Genomic DNA, 12,868 nt, shown 5'->3' on the forward strand with positions numbered 1-12,868 from the left:
TGGCTGGTGTGATCTATTTGGTTGGTTTTACATATCCAGCTGGTTACTAAGATGTTCTGGCTGGCTGGTTGGTAGGCATTCATGTATACATTTTTTTGTGTGTCTTGTTTCTACAAGTATCTGTTTTTGTTTTGTTTTTATAAGAACCTTGGGTGTTTTGGCTGGTGGGTATGATGTATTTATTGATATTCTTATTATTGATATGATGTATTTGGTTGATTTTTACATTTAGATGTAGCTATGGTGTATGATGTTCTGGCTGGCTGGTTGGTAGGCATTCAAATTTTTTTTTTTTGTCTTATTTCTCCAAGTATCTAGACTTGTTTCTACAAGTGTCTTGGGTATTTTGGCTAGTTGTTGTGGTGTTTTGGTTGATATTTACATTTAGATGTAGCTCTGGTGTATCTAAATGGTTAATAAGATGTTCTGGTTGGTTGCAAGGCATTCATGTATGCATTTATTGTCTGGTTTATAAGAGTATCCAGGTTAAAAGGTTTCTACATGTGTCTTGTGTGTTTTGGCTGGTTGTTAGAATGTTTTGGGTCATTTTTACATTTCGATGTAGCTAGAATGTATCTAGCTGGTTTCTAGGATGTTCAGGCTGGTTGCTAGGTATTCATGTGTATATCCATGTGTTGCTATGGTGTTCTAGCTGGGGTCTTCTGGTTGATTGCTAGGGAATGATGTGTATATATATATATATATATATATATATATATATATATATATATATATATATATATATATATATATATATATATATATATATATATATATATATATATATATATATATACATACATACATTATATATCACAGGTGTCAAAGCCAGTTTCTGGAGGGCCGCAGGGCTGGAACTAAACTCTCCAGGAATTGACTTTGACACCCCTGGTTTTCTTAGCTAGTTGCTTCTAACTCATTCAAACACAGTGTTTCTATGGAGTATTTTGCTGATTACTAGGGTGTTCTTGTCGATTTTTAGCCATTTATGCATATATTTAGGTCTTGTCAGTATGTTCTATCTGGTTGTTAGGGTGTTTTGATTGTTCACTATAAATATACAGTATATGCAAGAAATATATTTTTTATATGAACATCTACAGTATAGGGGTTTGGGCTGATCGCTATTTATTTTTATTATTAATTTCTTATTTATTATTAATACTAAAGCATTGATATGATATATTTAGCTGGTTACTAGGGTGTTGCGATTGGTTGCTAAACATTAATGTATTCCTCTAGGCTTAGATGTTCTAGTTAGCTGGGGTTTTTTTTTTTTAGATTTTTTAAAGTGTATCCAGGGTACAAAGTCTTATTGCTATGAGCATGTAGGTTGTTTTATTTTTATTACTGATTGTTAGTTTATTGACCAAGTTGTTGGTATAGTGTACCTACTTTAGCTGGTTACTAGGGTTCTCTGGTTGGTTGCTAGGCAATGATGCATAATTTAAGCGTTGCCATGGTGTTCTAGCTGGTTGTTAGTGTGTTTTGCTTGTATTCAAAGTGTATCGATGGTGAAATGCCTTACTGCTATTGTCATCTAGGGTTTTTGGCTGGATGCTATTTATTTATGTAAACACTATGCATTCTTATGTTGGCCAGCCTGATCTCACAAGGAAACTTAACAATACGTATTGTAAAAAAGAAGGAAAAAAAACCCAGATAAAACATTATTACAAAGGAAGTGTTCCACCAAAACCGACCAATAAACTTTTCCCTCAATGGGGGATGAGCAAATTGTACTAAAATGAACAAATGAGATCATACAAATTAGCTACTAAATCAAAAGGTTATGAATTGCTGTAAGATTACTTTAGCTTATATGATTATTAAGGTGTTAATGCTGGTTGTTAGCCATTTATTTTTGCATTAAGGAGTTGCTATAGTGTTCTCAATGGATATTATGGTGTTCTAGCAATCCCTCGTAATGTATACAGCATTGGTGCTAACTGAGACATCAGTATGTGGTGCCCTTTGACCTATTGTATGGATTAGCTTATTGTTTTCAACTGAACGATTTTCTTCAGTCTCCAAAGCAGCCCTGTAAAGATCCACCATAGATTACCCAGTCCCAATGTGATCTGTTACAAAGATGTGTATAGATCAGTATAGACACTGGTGTGCAGGTTATAATGGATGGCAAAGGAAAACATGTGATCACCTGAAACTGCATTTCCAGCCAGGTAAAAAACAGTGTGAAAACACCATTTACTAAGTAGATGTAGCGCATAAATCATCTACTCGCCCCATCCCTCCTACCAAATTGCTTTTTCTCTCCCATCCTACTTCCACTATCTCTCTTTGCCCACAGCCCCCTAGTTTGTGCCCCGTCTCATCCTTTTTTTCTCTCTCTCTCCATCTCATTTCCCCTCCTTCATTTTCATCCTCCTCTCCTCTCTCATTTCCTGCCGGCCGGCCCTCCATCACCCTCCCTCTCAGTGCGCAGACATCACTGCCATATTGGGACAGTGACACCTCCATTAATCAATTTAGCAAACACCATGGACTGATCTGCACACAGTGTCACGCACACGCGCACATGCCAAAACATCGAGGACGAGTATCCACAATTCATTCACCTCAATACAGCCCTGTGGAAGTCAAGGTCATGCAGTCCTGTGGGGAATCCATATGTGATATTAACTCAGGCGGTGGTGTGTTCGACAGCACAATCCCGCTTACAGTAATTTGAATATATACCATATACACAGCATGCAGGGGGTCTCATCTGTCAGGAGCCTACTATATAGCTCACTGTGTCATTTACATGTATTAATGAATAACGGGTTCTGTAAGCTCAATACTGCCATCTTCTGCCATCATTCTGGTAATGCATTAAAATGTTATCTTGTCTAATGCTGCCCCCTTCAGGTTAGAAAGTGACTACTGAAAGTGACTACTGAATGTTAAATCGCCCCCTTCTGACAGAAAAGTATTTTTTTTTATTCTTTATTTTGAGAAAGGCAAGTTCAACAGCACCACTGCCTGGTAGAGATGAACATTGCATTTCTTTGCCATGAAGAAAAATCTAAACTTGTTTTCAGCTTTTAAACACACAATGCTTGTTAAAGAACCATGAGCTAATTATCAATCTAAAGCATATAAGGGAAATGATATTGTATTTACATTGCATTTACAAATGTACAAGTACATATGTATTAAAGGCGCAGTAGGCGATTGTCTTCAGAAGCATTTTTGTGCTCTCTTCACATTCTAATAGTATTAATTAAAGTAAAATATCTAAATGTATTTATATGAATTTTTATATTCTGTGTAAGGCATAAGACTAAAAAAAGTTTGTCCAATCAAAGAATTTGGGCCAATAATTACGATATATTACGATTATTTGTCAACAAATGTAGATTTGTATATCTGTGAACATTGTTCACGCAGATAGATCTGTCATTTGCAGGTTTACATGCAGCATGGCCACCTAAAGCTGACAGAGTGACAGGAAAACGCAGCATCAACCTGACCTTTAAGACCAACGTGACCTTGCATCCGTGAAAGGAAAGATTGATTTTAAAAGGGCTTCTGCCAAAAATGCCCAATCAAAACTTTTCTAAATCCTGAATCAACATCGGAGTTGCTTTTGCATGCTGGAGGGAAACATACCAATCAAAACCACGGTCTGAAGGATGACACCATGTTTGCAGTATTTATTTTAGACAGGTATGTTTAAAAACTATTTTAGTCAAACAAAACTTATGTAGATTATGTTCTTTTATGAATGGGCTATATGACGGATGTGTTTTTCAGCCACCTGGACATTATCAGGAGCATTACAGTAATCCAGCCTAGAAGTCATAAAAGCATGAACTAGCTTTTCAGCATTTGAGATGGATAGTATACTTCGTAACTTAGCAATATTTCTCAGATGAAAGAAGGCGCTTTTTGTGACATGGGGGATATGATTTTATAATATAACACCCAGATCTTTTACAGCAGAGCTAATACTAACGTTGTATCCCTCTAATTGCAGGTCGAGTTGTTAGATCTGCTGTGTACAGGATTTAGGCCCAATAAGTAATACTTCTGTTTTGTCTGAATTTAGGAGAAGAAAATTGTTGATCATCCAGTCTTTAACATCTTTAATACACTCAGTTAGTTTAGACAGTTCAGACATCTCATCAGGTTTTGTTGAAATATATAATTGAGTATCATCTGCATAGTAGTGAAAGCTGATCCCATGCCTTCTAATAGACTGATTTCACGCGGCTGCCATTTTTAAAAGCGAAATCGAGGCTGCAGTGGGAAGAAACCAGAAAGTATCTTTGGGAGTTACATAGGAACGTTGTGTACCTGGCTGTATATCTTATCAGCGAAAAGAAATTTACACAAATTTATCATTTCACCGCCTTCCGAGTGACCCGAAAGTCCGTTCTGAATAAATGGCGAAAATATAAAGGGATATCAGAGCTCATTTTCAGCTAAGTTAAGGGAAATGGCACTAGTTAGCTAACGTCTTCTTTCCCAAACACACGTTTTAGACGCTAGTTATCAAACTCGTGTTAATGAACTGATTCTTTCACTATATTAGACTTGTCACGTTACTGAAATAAAAGAAAAACAGTCCATTTCCCGCTAACATTTAAGGCACTGTTGATGGCTTTCTTAAAACAGCACTGATTTGCCATTGTGTTCACGTGCTCAACAGAAATATTTGTGATTGGCTGAGAAGGTCATCAGTTCACCTTCCGCTTTTTACCGAGCACAAACACAGACGAGCGATCTACTTGATAACTCATTTGATCTTCACGGCTGCTTCGTGTTCCAGTGTTCGTGTATCTTTGTTTGCATTGGGTGAAGAGCGGTAAACTGATGAGCACTAGTGAATACTATGGTAAATCAGCGCTGTTTATGAGGCGTTTGAATGTTAGCGAGAAATGGACATTTTTAAAACTGAAGTACCGGGACAACACGAGGGTGTGCTACAGAGGACTGCAGTGTTTTATCGCTCACCGGGTTACATAGACTGAAGCAGGAAAGCGTCCCCACAGTGTTTAACTAGTGCCATGAACTGAAGCCTAGGAGGAGACTTGAGCATATTACTCTTAAAGAGATTGTGATGTTGTTTAATGCTAAATTGCTTTTAATTGTTTAAATTAAACTTACTGAATGATATAAAAGTGATGTTTACACCATTTCTGCAGTTTGAATTCTCGGCAACAGCTGGAGGTTTGTAGTCCACAGCATGTTACTGCAATGTTTACAGTGCTGGTCCTATACTTCCGGGTTGCTTCCCACCACAGCCTCACTTTGGTTCTTTAAAATGGCGGCCACGTGAAATAGGGTATAAGCGTATAATGTCTCCCAGAGGTAGCATGCATATTGTAAACAGCAAAGAGCCTAAAACTGATCCTTTTCCAGCATCGATAGTGTAATTTATTCAAAATATAGTCAATTCAATTGACCTAAGCATTCATGTAGTTGTTCAAACTTAAAACAAGATGAAAAGTCGTTTAATCACAAGCTATGTGAGGAGCAGCGAGCAGTCAAAATGAAGTGTCACTCGTTGTCTTGGTAAAGTAAGTGTAACGTACAAAGATGTCAGGATATTTCAGTTTTTTAGCACTTTTTTTTCCAGATTTTAATTTAGTAAACAGCGCTTTTCCGCCTAGCCAGCTTTATTGAGGTAAAGATGATTTAATATCCACACATTCGTTAATTTTTGAACAATGACAACTTGTGACATTATCCATACATTGGTTAACAGGCTACTTTGAATATTAGGTCTGAAATTGCATGCAAGTATGACTTTAAAACAACATTAGCCATATTTGATTGACTGTGAACAATGTTGTACTTCGATAGTCATTGGCTGCTAATATGATTTCTCTATTTAGCATGTGCAAACAATACTTTTGTGAAATGATATTATTAAGAAGAAAAGTTCAAATGTGTGAATATAAAACAAATAAAATAACAAAATGCCAAAATAAAATAAAACTAAATGCCAGCTTTGGCAGTAATAAGTATTTCCTGCACCCTACAGGCCTGTGTCAAGCATTTTGTTTATGCAAAGTGCGTGTCTCCATATAGATGTCAGCAATCTTTGCATGCATGTCCTATTGCACTTTATGACAAATTTTGCTTTCTACACAACTGAAAATGTGCTAGATATAATACAGTTTTTCAACTTTTTCAAGTTTTTCAACAAGTTTGGAATTGTAGCATTATAAAGTACTATAAAGTTTTCCAACCGGCAAATGACAAGAGGTTGTCTATGGTCATCCATATTTCATAATCTGGTTATAATATGTAATTTCATCATCACTATCAAGTTGCAATTTAGTGTATTTAACTTACAGGAAGTGGGCATCACGGTAGCTCAGTGGTTAGCACTGTCACCTCACAGCAAGAAGGTTGCTGGTTCGAGTACCAGCTAGGCCAGTTGGCATTTCTGTGTGGAGTTTGCATGTTCGCTTGGGTTACCGCCGAGTGCTCCGGTCTCCCCCACAGTCCAAAGATATGCACTATACAGTAGGTGAATTGGATGAACTAAATTGGCCATAGTGTATGATATACATAGTGTGTGTGAATGCGAGAGTGTATAGGTGTTTCCCAGTTCTGGGTTGCGGCTGAAAGGGCATTCGCTACAAAAACATATGCTGGAATAGTTGACTGAGCCAAAGGAAAATAAATGAACATACAGTAAAACTACAAATAGTTCAGGTGCCGGATATATTTTGGATATTTATTTTACTTCTGGGTGAAAGACACTATAGTTGTGTAAATATTGTAAATTCTATTAACTTTATCTAACATTATCCACTTTAAATGTAAAATCACAATAATAAGTGATTGTTACAATAATAATCAAGTACTTTATATGCGCTTTAGTATGTCAGTCAATATATAACAATGTACAGTTGAAGTCAGAATTGTTAGCCCACCTTTGAATTTTTTTCTTTTTTTTTATATTTCCCAAATGATGTTTAACAGAGCAAAGAAATTTTCACAGGATGTCTGATAATATTTTTTCTTCTAGAGAAAGTCTTATTTGTTTTGTTTCAGCTAGAATAAAAGCAGTTTTTAATTTTTTATGAACCATTTTAAGGTCAAAATTATTAGCCCCTTTAAGCACATTTTTTTGACTGTCTACTGAACAAACCATCGTTATACAATAACTTGCCTAATTAACCTAACCTGCGTAGTTAACCTAATTAACCCAGTTAAGCCTTTAAATGTCCCTTTAAGCTGTATAGAAGTGTCTTGAAAAATATCTAGTAAAATATTATGTACTGTCATCATAATGAAAGGATAAAATAAATCAGTTATGAGAAATGAGTTATTAAAACTATTATGTTTAGAAATGTGTTGATAACATCTTCTCTCCATTAAACAAAAATCGGGGAAAAAATAAACAGGGGGGCTAATAATTACGACAACTATATATTATAAACAATACTTCTTTAAAGCATGTAAAATATCACTAAAACAATGATTTAAAATTAAGTAACACTTTTAATTTTGCATTATTAAAGCTTATATTAATAAGTCTGATATTAATGAGTTTATATTAATGAGTTTGAAGTACACTTCAAGTGCACATTCAGTGCACATTTAGTACCCTTGTTTTTTTAACACAGGTTCCTAATTGCTACTGTATAAAAGTCTGTGAAATTGCTGCTTTTAATTAACCTATATACCTATTAACTGATTCCCTCGTAATAATGACATGAAATATCCTCATAGGGCTTGAGTGTCCACATAGGTGGACAGCACATTTTAGCTCTTAAGTGGCTATTTAAAATACTTTGAATGTTTTATATTTTATTACAGGCATATGGTGTCATCCTGCAACTGTTTTGCAGCATATGAAATGTCCCAAACACTATTTTTAACTGTCCATAATGGGGGAAAAAATAGTTTTTACTCTCTGATAGTCAAAGCAAGTTAAAAAAAAATTCTATGTTAAATATGCATTAAAATGTAAATTTGGACCACAAGTCCACCTAAATGGACATCATTTTTCTCTAAAAGTACATCTTATCAAAAGATGATACTTAGGTTTTATTGTAAATAGGTTCTAATAAGCCCAAATAGCAAAGACAAACAAAAATGCATGTAAAAAAACACCTTGGGCCTTAAGAGGTTAAGAAAGATGCTTCTAGTTTTGCATCGATCGAAGTAGTTCTTTTATCTATATGACAAATTAAAGTATTGGAAAAGCAAATATTGAATAAACCAGTGTTTCAATTTAGTGTGTTCTGGAGAACAAAATCCTCATCTTTGTGGAACTTGCAATCAGTGCCCTGCATAAACTTCTGAGAGCTCCATGCTAAATTGTTTGCTGATAAACCCCAAAGACCCCCCAACCCCTAATCTGATCTTACGGAGCAGTTTCGCTACCAGCAAGACTATAATAATTAACAAAAATAGGACAATGTGATATAAAAAATACACAATTTAAAATATTTAGGGGTAACCCCTGACCCTGAAAAGGGATTAAGACAAAGGAAAGTAAACAAGTATGAGTAATTAATTGAGTGAGAGAAAATGATTTAGCATCATAAAATAAAAGCTTTACAGAAAATTCAATTAAGTTAGTTTGTTGTTTGATTAACATTAAAGGGACAGTTGTCTCAAAAGTGAAAATTCTGTCATTTACTCTCCCTCTGCTTTTTCCAAAATGTATTGAGTTTCTCTCTGCTGTTGAACAAAATAAGATTTTGAAGAATGTTGGAAATCGGATAGCACTGCTTTTCATTTTTTTTTTCTATCCAACTGGCTAACATCTTTCTTCAAAATATCACCTTTTGTGTTTGGCAGAAGAAATAAGCTCATACAGTACACGTCTGAAATAACTTGACAAGTAAATGGTGAGTACATTTCTATTTTTTAAATGGATTTAATGATATCAGAGTTTTTATTTGATTGCAGTCACATTTTCAACCCTTTCACACTGAAGTTTTAAACACTCTTGCAGACCCAGTTTTTTAATGTGACTTAAACCATCAAGTTTATCATGTGACAAACAGCAGCCCTGATGATTTATAGATGTATTATTTTTGTCTTTTCTGCAAATATTCAGAATTATATTATGAAATCCCCGATATTCTGATTCTCAAATATGTATAAGAACACATGTTTTTTCTTTTTAAACTGCTTAATAAAGATCATAGAATTTGATGATGGCTGAGTTAGCCTGCCCTGAAGCTGAAAGATTAGAGCTGCTGGATTTACAACATGTTGATTCATCAACTTTTCCTGAAATACGTGTAAGTGGCTGTTAACTGTGTGAAGAATAGAGTAAATATTCTAGAAACATAAACAGTGTGTATCTGATGTAAATAAAGCACATTACCAGATTATGTTAAAAAAAATTATTAATATTGCACTCTTAATAGACATAAGCGTGTTTTACAAACCAAAAGTTTAACGTTTTGCAAGTACTTAGGCCTATTCAAATGTCTGAAATGTAAATGTTATTTGTTTGAAAACACTGATAAATGTGTTTCTCTAGCTCAGTGCTAATCATTGTAGGAACGCAGATTTGAATTTAGAAGCTGATTACGCGATGCACTAAACATTCTAAATCACACCAGTGTGATCGCACGCTTCAGGGACCAGCCAAGACTGATCAAACCAGTGTGAATGTACAGCCAATTGTTTGAGTCCATTTCAAACATAACTGACTGTGCGTATTTTCTGTATGTTTTTTTGTGCAAACCTAAAGCCTAAAAACCTAAAGCATGTGTTTTGCTTCATCACAAATTTGCACGCACAGAATCTTCAACATCTCTGTCGCATCTCAATACACTTTTAAGTCTTTAAAGGAAAGGTACAGAATGCGATATCCCAGAACTAAAATCCTAATCATAGCATACGCCTTTTATGAAGTGATTTTTGTTGGTATGCATACTTTGCGCAAAAGGAGGACTGGCACAGTTTGGCATGTAATATAAATAAAACATGTAGACAAGCAGTAGGATTATTCTATGCGAGATTGTTGCGTTATTGAACTTTAGTTTATTGCAAACTACTGTCATCACATCTGCTCAATAAGTGACCCTGGACTACAAAACCAGTCAAAAGAGGTTTTTATTCAAATTGAGACTTATACATTATCTGAAAGCAGAATAAACAAGCTTTACTTAGATGTACGGTTTGGTTTGTTAGGACAGGACAATACTTTTAGTGCATTTTTTTGTAAATCTGGAAAGTGAGGGTTCATAAAAATCTAATTATTGAGAAAATTGCCTTTAAAAAATAGGTTGTTATACATAATTCTAATAAGAAATTAGGTTCTGATACATTAACTGAAGGCAATTCACAAAAAGTCTTCAAGTAACATGATCTTTACGTTATATTCTAATGATTTGGGGTATAAAATAAAAGATCAATCAATTTAACTCATATAATGTATTTTTTGCTATACAGTACATACCTGTGTGACTTATTTTGTGGTCTAGGGTCACATATATATGAAAAACAGACAGAAATCTTACCTGTATAATGTCTGTCATCTACATTAGAAGCAGAACATAGAAGAAAGAGAACAACAGAATGGTAAATAATGATCATTACAGTATATTGATTCTACAAGTAGTGTTCATTCACTAATACTCACAGTGGCAGACCGGTTTGGGTGAGTCCCATTTGCCCAGTTTATTGCACTGTGTGCTGTTTCTGCCAACCAGTATGAAACCCTCCAGACAGCTGTAATGAAGTATAGTGCCCTCTACTGCTGGTCCTGGAGGATGAACTGTCACGCGGCCATTCTCCAGAGACGACCATACACGCGGACAAGGCAGCACTGAGAAACACAGTCACAAATTTAGTTACACAAAATAGTTATATAAAATGATTTAATCTTTGATAAAATTGTTTATATTGAAGATAATCTAACAAAATAACAAGATGTGGATCATGATAATAACTATTTATTTAATATAATACTGTGGCTATCATATATATATATATATATATATATATATATATATATATATATATATATATATATATATATATATATACACACACACACACATACATATACAGTATATATCACTTATACATTATATACACCTGCATGTTCTGAAAGACTTGTATCAAACTGTTTACATTTTTATTACAATGTAACGTCTGCTTTGTCTACTAATTGTGCACTTAGAACCTGAATCCCATCAGTGTGCATCTATGAAGGATGTTAAAAATTTTAATTTGGCATGCACATAGCTGTTCTGTTAAGGTTTTGAATATTTTTGAATATTGAAAACCGTTAAACCAACACAAGCACTATTCCATTTTACTTAAGATTGAAAGCCCCAGCCCAGGTGAACTTGTAGACTACAGGTCCCATAGTTCCACACTCAGTAATAGTCATTAACTACGCCTTTGTTTGTTTTAACTACACACCCTCTGTTGGTGAAAACGTAAAATTCTGCCTTCAATAGCTTGCAGTCTTGCTGTCTTTTTTCCTTTAAACAATTACATTTTATACATCAAATGTGTTTTGACTCATGCATTACTCTGAGTAAAATATTACAGAAAATTGTAATTAATTGAAATAAAATTAATACAATATAACTGCAATATAAATGCGAGTTTATTTATGCTCCGCTGGTACATTATGTAACTGAAATTTGTATCAGTTATTTTTTGTAATAGGTGAACCTTATGTTTTATGTAACTGATGCTAGTTTTGGATTGTTTTAACTGACTGTATAGTGATGCACTACAAAGTTGTAAGATGAAGAGTATTTTTGGCAAACTGAAGTTTTTTTTGAGCAATGTAAATCTACTTGTAGTGTAGTAATCTATTTTGTCTAAGTACACACATAATTACATAATACATTGACTGTAAAGTTTCATTGCTAAACATAAATAGCTCAATATATTTACATAAGAAGTGGTACATTTCCATATTTTACTTCTATAATGCATGTACGTTTGACTTAATATACTTGTTATAATATACTTAATACACAAAATTTCTAAAATACTTAAATATATCTTCATTTTGAAAAATATTTTATACTTGTGGTTTTAGTGAGTTATCATACTTTACAAAATATATATTTTATTTTTATTTTTTTTAAATGAACTCAAATTGGCACGGTTTCACAATGTCCCTATACAAAGAACACATAAAACATACTTTAAGAAAGAATAAAATTTGTGTGTTTTCTGTAAATACGTACAGTACTTTAAAATGCAGAAACAGTATGCTTGAGTTCTAGCATATTTTTTAAAAGCGCTATTAAGCATACTTTTACCAATGTACTTGTAGGATACTTTATAATACATATAATAAAATGCAAACCAACACATTTAGAATGCACTTTAAGTAAGTGCATTATTTGTGCTAATTGTGCTTTAAGCATACTATCAACATTTCAAGTACATTTGTAATATATTTAAGAGCACTTGTTTTTCACCTGGGTGACCCCAGTATTACTAAATGCATTTCTTTCGTTGTGTATGGGAGCGTGAAGAGATCCTGAAATTCTAGAAAGGAGTGCAAGTTATGATAGATAAAATAATTAATTTCACCATCCCGCTTCAACACAAAAACTTTTACATTACATTTAAATTGTAGTAATCTACATTTGAGAAGAAAAGAATTTATATTTGTTGATATGCGTTTTCTTCTATCTAAATGACTTAAAGAGCTTCATATGAAAAAGTTGGACCTCCAAGTATAGAGAGGTGGCTTAAGGAGATGCCAATAAATATGTTGCTGGAAAAATTACGAATATTCTTAAATATACGGTTTTGAAGATGCTTGGAACCATTTTATGTACTTTTTAGAAAACAAAAATAACAGGCATATACGCTTGATGTGATAAAAGATATTTCAAGAGTTCACACTTAGCTGATGATTAATTATAAGCTTGTTTGGCATGCTGTCCCGGGAGAG

General features: G+C 34.0%; 1 protein-coding gene across 2 annotated transcripts in view; it reads right to left on the minus strand.

Annotated features, from left to right (window-relative positions):
• Window positions 1-12,868, minus strand: part of gabbr1b (gamma-aminobutyric acid (GABA) B receptor, 1b) — a 226,353-nt gene that overhangs the window by 129,150 nt on the left and 84,335 nt on the right. For both annotated transcript variants that reach the window (XM_056480451.1, XM_056480450.1), the window contains exons 5-6: window positions 10,577-10,762; window positions 10,455-10,472 (exon numbers count right to left, since the gene is read on the minus strand). In XM_056480451.1, the coding sequence (XP_056336426.1) occupies window positions 10,455-10,472; window positions 10,577-10,762 (204 nt within the window). The remainder of the gene's footprint in view (window positions 1-10,454; window positions 10,473-10,576; window positions 10,763-12,868) is intronic.

Source organism: Danio aesculapii, chromosome 19, assembly GCF_903798145.1.
Source record: "Danio aesculapii chromosome 19, fDanAes4.1, whole genome shotgun sequence".
Lineage (NCBI taxonomy): Eukaryota > Metazoa > Chordata > Actinopteri > Cypriniformes > Danionidae > Danio > Danio aesculapii.